This window comes from Schistocerca gregaria, chromosome 7, assembly GCF_023897955.1.
Source record: "Schistocerca gregaria isolate iqSchGreg1 chromosome 7, iqSchGreg1.2, whole genome shotgun sequence".
In the NCBI taxonomy this organism is placed as follows: domain Eukaryota; kingdom Metazoa; phylum Arthropoda; class Insecta; order Orthoptera; family Acrididae; genus Schistocerca; species Schistocerca gregaria.
Window position 1 is genome coordinate 547,366,415 of NC_064926.1, and position 14,719 is coordinate 547,381,133.

Genomic DNA, 14,719 nt, shown 5'->3' on the forward strand with positions numbered 1-14,719 from the left:
AGAAGTGGGGTTCCTCTCCCTATCCCTCACAAACACCAACCACAACAGAACCGTCAACAAACCCCCCTCATAGCCAACAAACCTAGCCTAGCCACCCTACTCAATCTCCCCATCCCAGCACATACCCCACACAGACCAAATCTCAATTATAACCACAGTCAAATGCTACATATCACCAACCCCAATTCAGTTCTAAACCTCTCATCCAGATCCCTCTCTCCTCCAGAGACATCTGTTCTATCAAAAGGCTTAACCTTTAGCCCCACACCTAAATTCAACCACACTGCCCTGGTTAAAGATCTCCTCTCATTCACCCAGAACCTCAACTGGAAATACCACTTCACTACCCAAACACAACCCCCAAATACTAGACCCAGTGTTGAACCTTGTCTAGAACAGTTCCGACCACCTTCTCAAAGGGATCCTCCTCCCCTCCCCCCAAAACCATCCCTTGCAGACATTTCAGGAATTTCTCACATCCAGTGTGGCCTCCCAGTCCTTCTTGAAGAACATCCCGATAACCCCCAACATCACCCCAGCTGAATCCCGTTGCCATTAAGGAGCTGAAAACAGACCGCTCTATTGTCATCCTCCCGGCGGATAAAGGCTCCACAACGGTGGTACTTGACCGTGTGGAGTATGTGGCAGAAGGACTGAACTCTCCGACACCTCAACCTACAAAGCTGTTACCCAGGATCCCATTCCCTCCATCCAGACTGAGCTGCAGAAAATCCTAAAAATCCAAGGTCCCTCACAAGGCCTCACAACGGCTTCCATAGACTTACTCACTCCACCTGAGCCACATACTCCTACCTTCTACCTATTACCCAAAATCCACAAAGAGAATCATCCTGGCCGTCCCATTGTAGCAGGCTTCAAAGCCCCAACAGAACGTATCTCAGCTCTGGTAGATCAACACCTCCAACCTATCACCCGCAGACTCCCATCCTACACCAAGGACACAAACCACTTCCTAGAACGCCTCAAATCCATTCCCACTCATCTCCCACCTGAAACCTTTCTTGTCACCATAGATGCTACATCCCTTTACACAAACATCCCACACACCCATGGTCTCTCTGCCCTTGAGCACTACCTCTCCCAACGCCCACCCGAAGATCTTCCAAAAACCTCGTTCCTTATCACACTTAGCAACTTCATCCTCACCCATAATTAATTCACTTTTGAAGGCCAGACCTACAAACAAATCAGGGGAACGGCCATGGGAACCAGGATGGTTCCGTCCTATGCCAACCTCTTCATGGGCCGCATGCAGGAGGCTTTCCTGAAGACCCAACAGCTGCTTCCCCTGGCCTGGTATAGGTTTATAGATAACATCTTTGTGGTCTGGACTCATGGTGAAGAAACACTCCTTAATTTTCTCCATAACCTCAACTCCTTTTCAAATCTGAATTTCACCTGGTCCTTCTCCAAAATCCAAGCCACCTTCCTGGATGCTGACCTTCATCTTGTTGAAGCTCACATCCACACCTCTGTCCATATCAAACCCACAAACAAACAACAGTACCTTCACTTTGATAGCTGCCATCCATTCCACATCAAACGCTCCCTTCCCTACAGCCTAGGTATTCGTGGCAAACGTATCTGCTCCAGTGACGAATCCCTCAACAATTACACCAATAACCTGACCAGTGCTTTCCTCTCCTGCAAGTATCCTGCAGACCTTGTCCACAAACAGATCTCCCGAGCAATACATTCCTCCCCGTCCAACAACAATGTTCCTACCCTCAGACCACACAGAAGCATCCCCCTTGTCACCCAATATTATCCTGGCCTCGAAGACATCAATAAATTACTCCGCCAGGGATATGACTTTCTCAAGTCAACTCCTGAAATGAGATCATCCCTTGACAAAATTCTCCACACACCACCCAGAGTCGCCCCCCTAACCTCCGTAACATCCTTGTTAAGCCCTACAATATTCCCAGACTACCTTCTCTACCCAGCGGTTCCTACCCCTGTAACCGACCCCGCTGCAAAGCCTGCCCCATGCATCCCCCCACAACCACCTACTCCAGCCCCGCTACTGGTAAAACATACACAATTCAAGGCAGGGCCACGTGTGAAACTACACGTCATTTATCAGCTGACATGCCTGCACTGCACAGCCTTTTACATTGGTATGACAACAACTAAACTGGCTGAGCGCATGAACGGACACAGACGAACTGTCCGCCTAGGAGACGTCCAATACCCAGTAGCGGAGCATGCCCTCCAGCATAATTCTAGGGACCTAGGAACCTGCTACACCGTATGTGCCATTTGGCTTCTCCCACCCAACACCAGTCCCTCTGAACTGCGGAGATGGGAACTTGCACTCCAACACATCCTTTCATACCGCCATCCCCCCGGACTGAACCTACGTTAAACAACCTCACTCCCATTTACTCTTCAGTCTTCTCCTCTTTACCTTTCCTCTTTAGCCATTCATGCATCTTTTCATCCTACATCTTTATACCTCTTTATATATACCTCTTTACTTCTGTATGCATCCTCTTTGGTTTGAAGCTGGCACAGTACTTACAATAGAATATCTTTGGCTTCCCTCTGACAACCACGCCACCATCCCTGCGACCCTCCTTGTTTTCCTTTCCCTGTTGCTTCATAACCTGGGTTGTGAGTAACTAAATCCACTTTCCCTTCTTCCCTTTCTTCCCCCTCTCTCCTCCCTGATGAAGGAACATTTATTCCGAAAGCTAGGAACGTAAATTTTCAGTTGTTTTTTGTGTATCTATCGGCTGTACTGAGCTGAGGTAAGTACTGGCCAGCCCTTCTATCTCTTTGTTAGTATTTGTTTCACATCTTAATATGAGATTTTCCATTAATTATTTAAATTATACTAATAATCAGTTGTTCACTGGTGGCAGACCAATATATTACTGTACATGACTGATATACATAGCCTCATATTTTGGCAGTTCGGCACTAATACATAATGTTGACAATTTGCTGTTAGACCTGGAGTGCATAGTGTGGACTGAACTGAAAATTAAATAAAGACAGATAGGTTGTTTGTAATTTCACTGCTGAGGCAACTCACAAATGAGCCCGCATTTTGATAGCTAATCCCAGGCTGACTATATGATATTGACTGCTGAACGCAAACTGAAAATTATGTAATGTTTATGTTCCCCTGCTTCGGCACTGACTAATTGAAACTTTGTGCACAATGCCTATTTACAGACATGTGTCATATAAAAAATTATAAGTTGTTGGAATACAAGCTTATTACATGTTAGATAGTAGTATAAAAATTGGGAAACTAAAAGGAACAAAGATATGTTAGGTACTGACATAAGTTTGTTTAATAACACTGTAATGAGGATGGTGTTAATTTACACAGGAATTCTCAAAGCTCACCAAAAAGTATTGAGAAAGTGAAATTTTCTGATTAGAATAGTTATTAAACTGATAAGTTATTTCAGTGAAAATTTGCATTTTTGTAACCAAACAGAAAAATCAGGACTATAAAATGGTGGTGCTGAATTTTGGAAGCAGTGACATTTTAAGACACACAAAGCTTATGGAAAAAGTAAAATGTTTGTTGAAAAGAGGAGAATGAGGGCTTTCAAATGAGTTGTACCAATATGGAAGCAAAAAACTCTTTGGTCATCAAAAGTTTCAACTTTGCCTGGTTTGGATGTCTTCAGGTGAACTAACTACAGTATTATCGCCAGTAGTTGAGAACCTATAGAATGAATGTTTTGATAATCCCTATTTAAATAAGAAATTGGATATTTTGAGTAACTATTTTATATGTACTATTAACAAAAAGAATAAGACAATAAAAAAGATTGATGTCAGGAGTGGTATAAGAAAAAGCAGAATAGCCCCCTCCCCTGCTCTGTGGCACAGTGCCTTGTCATCCATAATCCTACTCAGTCATGTGGGGCAGTGGACATTGTCAGTAATTTCATTGTTCTACACTCGACACCTACTATAACATTACCTTAAACTGTTAGCCATTTCAGGTATAGAAACCTCAGCCAGCCATACATACAGATAATGCTGTATTGTCAATTGGGGTCTGTCATTTATCTAAAAGTGCATGTTGTTAATGAAATTTTTGAGACTGTAACTAAGACATCCATCTCAATTTTTATCTTGCACCCATCAGCATTTTGCAACAACCTCTGTTTCTAACCATTGACACAGTTTTATCACATGCAAACAGCATTTTGACTTAGTCTGTAACTTCTAAAATCAGTACTGGATAAATGTTATGTTTATATTCAAGATTTGTAGTGAGATTAGTAGCCATTTCTATTTATTTATTTCATCTTGCAAATCTAGAATATCACAATGCACAAAAAACATTGGACCAGCCATAAAAAGTGTGCACATTTGTTTCACAAGAGTAGTGCTCGGGGAAGGAGCCATGCCGATACATGGCGTGCAGGTCACGGTAAATGGCACTGCAGTTGTGGGTACATATTTGCTTCTGCACGGTCACAAATCGGTGTGACACTGTGCTGGTATTCCTTTGCCGATGGGTACTCAGGTTGGCACTCAGTCCCTCAACAGTGAGTCGTTGTCCGGGCTCCGGACTGACTGCCAGTTTATGGAGCTATACTCAAGACTCCAGATGGGGTCAGTGCCTGTCGTCTCGCCTGTTTGCCGGGATCATCAGGTGCTGGACGTCCGTCTGCAGTCCCCGCCCTTCGGCCTGCGTCTCTGTAGCCACAGGTTTGCAGCCTCGTGGTACAGTGCCGCAGATTGCTTACAGTATCTCCTGGCCCACTACCACTTCTGACAGTTGTTGACTTCGTCATAGTGGGCACCCATTAAGCATGGTCAGGATGGACTTTGTGGTTGTGCTCAAGTGTGGACTTTTGTTCTTGAAGCTGAAGATTAGTAAACAAAGAGTTGTTATTGGAACATATGAATTCAATCACTGCCTGTTACACCACTCGACCAAGTTTATTATGCAGAAATCCTGGATACACTTTTGCATTGGACTTGATCTTTAATTACATTGAGCAGTTATCAACAATACATGGTGTGGACCAAGTCTGCACACAATATGAGCCATTCTTATTGTTGTGAGTGTAATTTTTCAGCAGCACAGATTTCACGAAGAATAAATTATGTACAAATAAATCACAGCAGGTAACAGTTATTTTAAAAATATACTAAAGAGGGAGCTTCTGTAGGTGGATACCTCTATGCCAATACAATACTCTGGAAGTGCGCTGAAGACTACCCACGTTAGTGCAGGAGAACACTGTTTGTGGGTTTGATGGGGAAGCAATCGTATATGAACCACACTCTCAGTGTACCCGTATGTTATCAGTTCCTTAACTGAAAACACAGCTGTCAGTTGAATTAGGCAGACATCTAAATACATGTGGTAGCTAAACGACAATTGTAGGTAACAATGTCCAATCATAGTCCAGAAGCAACCCCCACAGTGCAGGGTCGTCATCATTAGGTACACTGGAGACCGTGCTGTAAACATCATTTGTTTGTGGCAAATGATGCTGTAGTGGGACAGTAGCAGCCCTTAAATCTGCCACAAGCATTTTTTTTACATGACCTGACATTGGCAGATGTAGCCTTCCTTACTGCACCTAACATCTAATTTTATTGATTGATGCATCAATATGTCCATTAAGATTACAAGAATTGTGATTGGAGGAAGTGATTAATGTTTATAATTTTGTGATTTACAGTACTGTGGGTGGAGTTATGTATTTGAGACTGGCCACTGTAGCTGGTGTGTGTGTGTGTGTGTGTGTGTGTGTGTGTGTTTGAGTAATTCTGCCTTTTTCTGAAAGTTGTTGATTTTGTGCCACACTTAAGTAAAAGTCACGTGTTCTGTGGATTATTATTTCAGAAAGTCCTTTCACCAAAGGATGGAATTTTTGTGATATTGTACTTACTTTGTTTCATTTTCGATAACATCCCTTATGATTTTCTGTTTCACTTAATCTGCTAATTGTCTGTCATGTTACATAGCATTTTCTTTATATGGTCATATTTGTTAAGATTTTAAATGCTTTATAATTGTATTAGTTTTACTATTGGATTTATAACGATTTTCTTCTTGAGATAAACTTCATTTTTTATGGCACACATTGTTCTTATTCTAGAGTTTATACCAGTTTTTCTTAGTTATATTTAAACTGGCTCTCACTGCTGTTAGGTGAAACAATATGTTTGTCAAATTTTGATTCAGAAAATTTAGTTATGCTGCCATCTGCACATGAGTAGTTGTCGGTAACAGTTTTGCATTTGCAGTTACTGCTTCCACAGCTGCAGTACAGAGAACTTCAATGATAAGGGAGCTATTTTTGTGATCTTGTAAGACTTCAGATATGTTTTGTTTTTTGTAAAAAGAAAAGAATATGGAAATTGTATTCATGCTAGTTGCACATTTGAGATGGTAAATTGTATATATGTTAATGAGAAAAACACTCCATTCATAAAGAATTTTAATTTTTAGGTGGAACGCCACTCGGCATGTACAAAAAGCTTATAGAATATCACAAAGCTGGAAAAATATCCTTCAAATATGTGAAGACTTTCAACATGGATGAATATGTTGGTATGTGTATATTGCTTGACATTTGCTATTATTGGTCACATTAATCCCAAAATGGCTGCATCTTCACATGCACGAGTTTTGTGATAGATATTAGTTCAGACACTAGAACTGTTCTCATTTGTGATATATGTGTAAATAGGTATTGTATTGCAAAGTTGCTAGCTTTCAGAATCAAGAACTCCAGTTTTTGCTGAAGAGAGAGAAGGGATGGCAGAAAACAGACTGTTGCAGCATAAGTATACAGAAATTGCCTACAAACAACCATGAGTCAAGGGAGACTTACCCAGACAGGATGAAAAGAAGGAAAGGTCATATTGATACTGAGTAGGGTTTGAAAAGCTTGCAGAGAGGGTAATAGGCAAGCCTGAGATGAAATGACTCCCACCTGAGTCCATGGAGCTGCTTACCCTACCCATCTTCCACATTTTCTCAAAGATCCACTAACCCAACCATCCTAGTTGTCACAAAGTTGCTGGCTCCAAAGCACCCAATGAAAGTGGCTTTGGTGCATCATTGTGTGCAACCAGTTGTTTAAAAACTTCCTGCTTGTTATAAAGAATTTGTTTTGATAATGGAAAATGTAGATGAGGACTCATATCCAATTCTCCTGCTTCTCACAAGAAAACACCGTAATAATCAATCTGTCTGATCTCACCTCCACGGTCAACTTAAACTTTCATGCTCACTGATATTTCCAACTGTGCTATCTGAACAACAGGACTAGGTGTTCTCTCATGGGGTACATGGTGAAAGGATTTGATGGACGGCTGCAACTCATTCTTCCACAAGGAATATTAAAGTATTGTGGAGTTGAAAGAGACTATCAGGTTGACAGTTGCTTGACTTTTTTATGAGAATAATATTTGTTGTAATTGCTGTTTTATTTTATGTTTTGTATGCCATATTTGAGGGTGCAGTCCATATCATTTTGTAAATCTTGGCTGTCTTTCTCTGACAGTCACTTAGCTCCTGTTATCTTGACCATGACAGAGTCAAATTTCTTGTCATACTTCTGGTGTTTCTGCCAAAACTTGGTGTATGAATGTACTGGTACAGTTGGGCTGGTTACAGCCAAGGAACAGTTTGTAGAATTTTAATGTAGTTTGGATATTTTCTTCACTACAAATGAAAGTTGAGGCAACCTTCCCATTATGGGAGCTACAAGATGCAATGAAACAGATAAACACTCTCCAAGAGGTAGCAGAAAAAACTAAATTACAATTTTCTCTGAAAAAAAAACAGCACATGGCCAATGTGGAAGCTGCACAAAAATATGTGGAACCAAAGAATGGAAAAATATCGGAAGTTTCACAATTAAAGTACTTGGTAGAAATAATCCACCAGATTCTCTGGACAAAGCAGCAAACATAAACAGACTATAAAAATGTAAATGGCATTCCACGTAACAAAGAACACATGCAATAAACAATTCTGATGTATTCATACTGAGGTATTCATGGCGTGATTAAAAGCAGGTGTCTTTATGATCAAAATGACTCACCATAAACACAGCCAAACAAATAAATAATTTCAAGAAGGAAAGAAAGAAGAATAATTTTCAAAAATCTGGGATAAAGTATGGAAAAGGGATTTGGAAACTAAAAAAGAAAAAGGAAATGTTTGGAAAAAAAAAACCGAGAGTATAATAGCTGCAATGAGAAAGCAGATGATTACATTGTATGACCCCTTAAAAAGAACAGATAACAAGAAGCTAATAAAAATATTCAACTTATTTGACAAAAATCCAGAAATTTTGTGGTTTGTGTGTGTGTGTGTGTGTGTGTGTGTGTGTGTGTGTGTGTGTGTGTGTGTGTGTAAGCACGCGTGAGAGAGCGCGAGTTTGTGTTAACTAGTAATTCCTGCCCACCACCTTTTACGCATTACAGTAATAGAAATTGTTGTACAGAATACAAGGAGTTGCCAGTGAAGAAATGTTGAGAAACTCAAAAAATGGGAAAGAATATGATGTCATGATCTTCTATTTCATGTGGTTTTGAGTTGCCCAAATTATAATAATAATTCTGTTTACTAGTTTCCCTGTTTCTAACAGAACTTTCCAATTCTAGAATCTTGATATAGAGAGAATTTGTAGGAAGAGTAACTAGTTAGGTATGATTCAATTTCTTTTTGAATTGTTTGGAAATCTCAGTTTCTTTATTTATGTTGGATGGTAGCTTGTTGAATTCATTTGCACCAGAGTACATAACTCCATTCTGAGCCACAGGCAAGGAGATCAAGTATGTATGAAGTCTGTTCTTGCGTCTTGTGTTGTGATCTTGTAGATCACAATTCAGCTCAGGTGAAAATGATTTTTGTTATCCACAACAAAATTCACTAAGTAGTACATGTACTAAGAAGTGAGTCTAAGAATTCCAAAATTCCTAAGAGACCTCTTTGATATGTGCAGTTATCTACTGTTAACAATATTCTTTCTGCTCACTTCTGCTGTGTAAATACTTTATTTACTTTAGGTGAAGTGTTCCAGAATGTAATTCCATGAGACAACAGCAAAAGAAAATATATAGAATAAGCTAAATTCTCTTTTTCTTTAGGTCAGCACAATGAGAGAGACTTCTAAGTATAAAATATGGTGAATTGAGATCGTTACTTATTTTATCTATGTCTTGACTTGGTTTTAACTTATTATCCAGTCACACCCCAAGAAATTTCACACACAGTGTTTCATCCAACATATGATCATGAATGTGTATTTCTGGAACTAGCAACTTTTTTTTGCTTGATTTAAAATGAGTAATACAAATTGTTGTGATATTAAGATTTAATTGCTTGCTGTAAGTCAGTTGTATGTCTGTTCAGTTACCACTGGGATTTATCTGATGTGGTTGGGGTTGGGCTCCTTATAATGACTGTGTCATCAGGAAATTTTACAGTTTTTGAACTCCCCTTCAAATTCATGTGAAGGTCATTTACTGAGGTTAAGAAACAATAGACCCTGTAGTGATTGCCATTCACAGTTTGATCTCATGTCTGTGTGTTAGCTTTCTGTGTTTTATGTAAGACTCCATCTGTTCAAGTCAGAAGCCATTATTAATTGGTCAAGTTGTGTACTACAAAGGCTTTGGCAAGATCTCATTATTGTTGCTGCTATGGTCTTAAGTCTGAAGACTGGTTTGATGCAGTTCTCCACACTGCTGTATACTGTGCAAACTTCTTCATCTCCAAATAACTACTGCAAACTACAGTCTTTTGAACATACTTACTGCAATCATCTCTTGGTCTCCCTATAGTAATCCTCTTCTCCACTCCCTACTCACCACTTCCTTCCAATATTAAAGTAATGATCGCTCGAAGGGTCAGGACGTGCCCTATCTACTGATCCCTTCTTTTAAAGTTTTTGTCACAAATTTATTTTCTCCTCAAATCTATTCAGTGCATTTTCATTAGTTACATGATCTACCCACCTAATCTTCAGCATTCTTTTATTGCACCACATTTCAAAAGCTTCTGTTCTTTTCTTGTATGAACTGTTTATCATCCACATTTCCTTTCCATACAAGCCTACACTCAAGACAAGTACCTTTTGAAAAGACTTCCTAACCCTTAAATCTGTATTTGATGTTAACAAATTTCTTTTTGTCAGAAATGTTTTTCTTGCCATTCCTCTCTGCTTTGGCCATTAGTTATTTTACAGCCCTCATAACAAAACTCGTCTACTACTTTCAGTGTTTCATTTTGTAATAGAATTCCCTCAACATTGCCTGATTTAATTCGGCTATGTTCTGTTACCATTGTTTTGCCTTTGTTGACATTCATCTTATACCCTACTTCAAAGCCGTGGTCCATTCTATTTAACTACTCTTCCAGGTTCTTTGCTGTCTTTGACAGAATTGCATCATCTGCTACCCTCAGTCTTCATTTCTGCTCCCTGACCTTTAATTCCTTCTCCAAATTTTTCTTTGGTTTTCTTTACTGCTTGCTCAGTGTACAGAGTGAATAAGATCGAGAGTAGGCTACAACTATGTCTGAGTCCCTTCTCAACCACTGCTTCACCGAGCGAGGTGGCGCAGTGATTAGCACACTGGACTCTCATTCGGGAGGACGACAGTTCAATCCCGTCTCCGGCCATCCTGATTTAGGTTTTCCGTGATTTCCCTAAATCGTTTCAGGCGAATGCCGGGATGGTTCCTTTGAAGGGGCACGGCCGATTTCCTTCCCAATCCTTCCCTAACCCGAGCTTGCGCTCCGTCTCTAATGACCTCGTTGTCGACGGGACGTTAAACACTAACCACCAACACCTCAACCACTGCTTCATTTCTATGTCCCTTGACTCTTAAAATTGCCATCTGTTTTCTGTGTAAGTTGTGTATAACCTTTTGCCCCCTATATTTTACTCCTACTACTTTTTAATTTCAAAGAGCAAGTTGCAATCACTGCTGTCAAAAGCTTTCACCAAATCTATATCAGATATAAATGTAAATTTGCCTTTCCTTAACTTGTCTTTTAGGATAAGCTGTAGGGTCAGTACTGTTTCACACATTCCTACGTTTCCCCAGAATCGATACTGATCTTACCTTAGGTCAACTTCTATCAGTTGTTTTCATTCTTCTTCCATAAATAATATGAGTTAACATTTTTCAGCCATAACTTAGCAGACTGGTAGTTCAATAATATTCACACCTGTCTTTGGTATTGGGGTTATTTATTTTCTGTTTGAAGTCTGAGGATATATTGCCAGTCTCCCGTATCATTTTTATCAGGTGGAATAGTGCTGATTGAACCTAGATTTTATGCCAGGAGTGCATACTTGACCAGTTCAGTGTTCATGTTGTTGCTTTCTTGTACCTTCCTGTTTTTCATGTTTTGCAGCACATATTTTAATTCTGTCATTTCTATTTTGTGTACTGTTCCTTCTTCCTCCTCTTCACATGCTAAAACTTGTTCTTCTAAGTTTCCATTTGTTTTATACTCTTCTACTGAGAACTACTTATAGTCATCTAGCTGTTGTAAGTTACTTATCACGTCAGTTTCATATTATCTTTTGCATCTGGATTCTAGTACTTCATAAGTTTATATGCAAATTCTTATCTGTTGTGAATATTGTTTCCTATTTTTTAAGTGTATCTGTCCCATTTGTCTTGTTTAATTGAACTGCAGAGTAACTTCATTCCTGTTGTTAAGCTCTTGTATTCATCTTTACTTCCTGCTGTCTTCTTTTGTAGCCATTTAAGATAAGCACAGTAACCTGGGCAGAGAGAGAGGATAGTAATCAGTAATAGACTATTTTATTGGCATTCAAAAACCAGCCTTAACATTTACAGCGGTAAGAGCATACAGAGTAGCAGAACTAAATACAGATCACTGTATGGTCCACAGCTCGTGGTCGTGCAGTAGCGTTCTTGCTTCCCGCACCCAGGTTCCCGGGTTCGATTCCCGGCAGGGTCAGGGATTTTCTCTGCTTCGTGATGACTGGGTGTTGTGTGATGTTCTTAAGATTAGTTAGGTTTAAGTAGTTCTAAGTTCTAGGGGACTGATGACCATAGATGTTAAGTCCCACAGTGCTCAGAGCCATTTGAACCATTTTTTGAGATCACTGTATGCTAATGACAACAGTAAACATTAAAGCGTGATGGATGAAAATAAAGTCTGATAAAAGTAATCACCAAAAGCAATGGAGAACTTAACATGCTCAAAGAAACCTCTATTAAAAATTATACAAGGACCATCTGAATAAATATAATGGTGAAAGGAGACACAAACTATAACAGGAAAAGCTGCCTTAGAGGTTATTGGATACAGAAGTGAAAGCAAACAAATTAAATAAGGGATGTAAGAGACTGAATAAGGAAAAGAAAAAAGTTGATTCATAATACAGAAGTTATTTGAAGCATGAAAAATCTCTCAGGAACTTCCCATTATTTATAATATTTCTCGGATTATTTCCCATACTTCCATACGTGGCACCACCAGTGATGATGGCATTTGTTTTATATGAATTTGTGGTGTCGCCTTGCAGGCCAATGAATCCACAATCTTCAGTGTCAATGAACTCAACCTCCAATAGGAATCTAAAATTATTGAACATAGTGGACATGGACAGCGACTGCTGGCAGGTGTTGCTAGGTGGGAATGTTGTTGGCCAGGGAGCATGCCGAGATAGTCCACACATTTGCAACAAACACTGTGTCCGGGTGACACAGTGGTTAACACAACTGCCCGGTAAGTAAGAGATCCCGGGTTCAAGAACAAGCCTCACGCACATTTTCACTCATTCCCACTGATTCTGCATGGAGTCATGCAAGAGATATCATTAATTCCTTTCCTTTCCTTTCCTTTCCTTTCCTTTCCTTTCCTTTCCTTTCTCCTGCCTCCCCCTTCAATTTTCATAAGTAATTGGTTTTTTTAATAGTATTTACTGTTACTTGCAGTGTTTCATTATAATTTTGTGTATCTTTTCTCTTCTTCCTTCTGAGGAGTAGGTGCACACTATAGGTAGATACACTCTTTCTACTTTTAAATCTTACATGTACTGTGTTTTCGTTCGCGCCTGTGTATGAGTGTATCTTAATTTTCTGTTTTTCATTTATGTACTACTCTTGCTGAGTAGGATACCAGTGTATGTGATGGAATATTCTCCTAGATGTTTAGATCCTTTCTGTTCTTCTTCTTCTTCTTCTTCTTCTTCTTTTTGTCTTGGTTATTAAAGCAATATCTATCTCTCTTTCACTCAGTATTCTTTGTAGATTCTCAGTCTTTTTTTATTATTCTCCTTACATCTCATGTCACAAATTTAAGACAATATTGTATACCAAGTTCTTGTCCTCCTTCCATCTCTGGTGGTCATTGTTGTTAGCGGTCTGAGGTTTAATTGTGAGGACTGCCAGAAGGTGAGTTCTCCCCTGTCAGGATTATATACAATTTGCGTCGTAATCCCTCTGGTGGGACTGCCACCTCTATGCCTTCTGGTTTGCATGATTTTCTGGTAAGCTTTACTGTCTTATCCTTTGAAGATATTGTTTCACATCTTTATATGAGATTTTCCATTAATTAGTTAGATCACCTATATGGTCCACATTCTTCATTGTTTTGTCCCTTTTGTTAGCTATCACTTACATCTGTCATCTAAACACTTTCTCTTCTTCAGTGTTATATCCGAAAGCTAGGAACTTAAATTTTCGGTTGTTTTTTGTGTTTCTATCGGCTGTACTGAGCTGAGGTAAGTACTGGCCAGCCCCTCTATCTCTTTGTTAGAAGATACTTCTCCTTAAGGCAGTGGTCAAGGTATCCTTCGTCAGCTCCACTGATCAAAAGTCAATCTTCTCCTTTGTTGCTGTCATCAAGGTCTGCGCAAGAGACCCATTAACTGCCATTTTTCAAGGTTCCTTTAATTCCCTGACAGCTACCATAGCAATCTTAGGGCACACGGAGTCCCCACTGTACTTCACCCCTAAAGCCAGTCTTTTATTCCGTGCCATTACCCGTCTCCTACAAGTTGGATGAAGGGGTTGTGCATGTGAGAGACTTTGTTAATACCACATAGTGTTGAAAATAGAGTCTGACATGTACCACATCTATGAAGAGCTCCTCAACAAGAATTCAATGAAAGAGGATTTCAATTAATATAATGTAATCAAGCATGTACTACATTTTCATGCAGGGTATTTTCAGAAGATAGTGACAATCCCAGTCATTTATGGTCAATGGAGCAGGTACAGGGAGCATTATGGAGAGTGCTCTCTTTGTGATTGTGGAACTCTGAAGCTATGTGCTGCAGACATTCTGATTATGGCAACTGCAGTGCACCATTCGCACAGTCTCACAGGATGCTCACACATGTGTTTATCCTCTTTAATGCATCTTTTGGTAATGATGTAAGTCACTGGTGATCCACGTCACTGAAAGACTTACTGCAGTGGAAAACAAAACTGTCTTCTGTTGGAATATGCAGGTATTAGGTAGAATGACAAGACTGTTGACACTTGTATTCCATGCATATCAGCAAGTCTTATTTGAATGCTAGCACTGTAGAGACTAGAAAGCTATTTAGTTATTTTGTAATAGTACGAAGGTGGTTTAAAAAGTTCTCGGAATCACCATGAGAGATCAGCACTAGCACAACAAATTATTCACGTGATATTCATTGGACTATTGCCTGTAAACACTTGCCAAGTCAGTGCTCTTGGAAGAGATATG

The 14,719-nt window shown here is 39.6% G+C and overlaps 1 protein-coding gene across 4 annotated transcripts in view; it reads left to right on the forward strand.

Annotated features, from left to right (window-relative positions):
• The window catches only part of LOC126281506 (glucosamine-6-phosphate isomerase), a 138,839-nt gene that overhangs the window by 37,245 nt on the left and 86,875 nt on the right, over positions 1–14,719 (forward strand). For all 4 annotated transcript variants that reach the window (XM_049980526.1, XM_049980523.1, XM_049980524.1 and 1 more), the window contains exon 3: positions 6,467–6,568. In XM_049980526.1, coding sequence (XP_049836483.1) covers positions 6,467–6,568 — 102 coding nt within the window. The remainder of the gene's footprint in view (positions 1–6,466; positions 6,569–14,719) is intronic.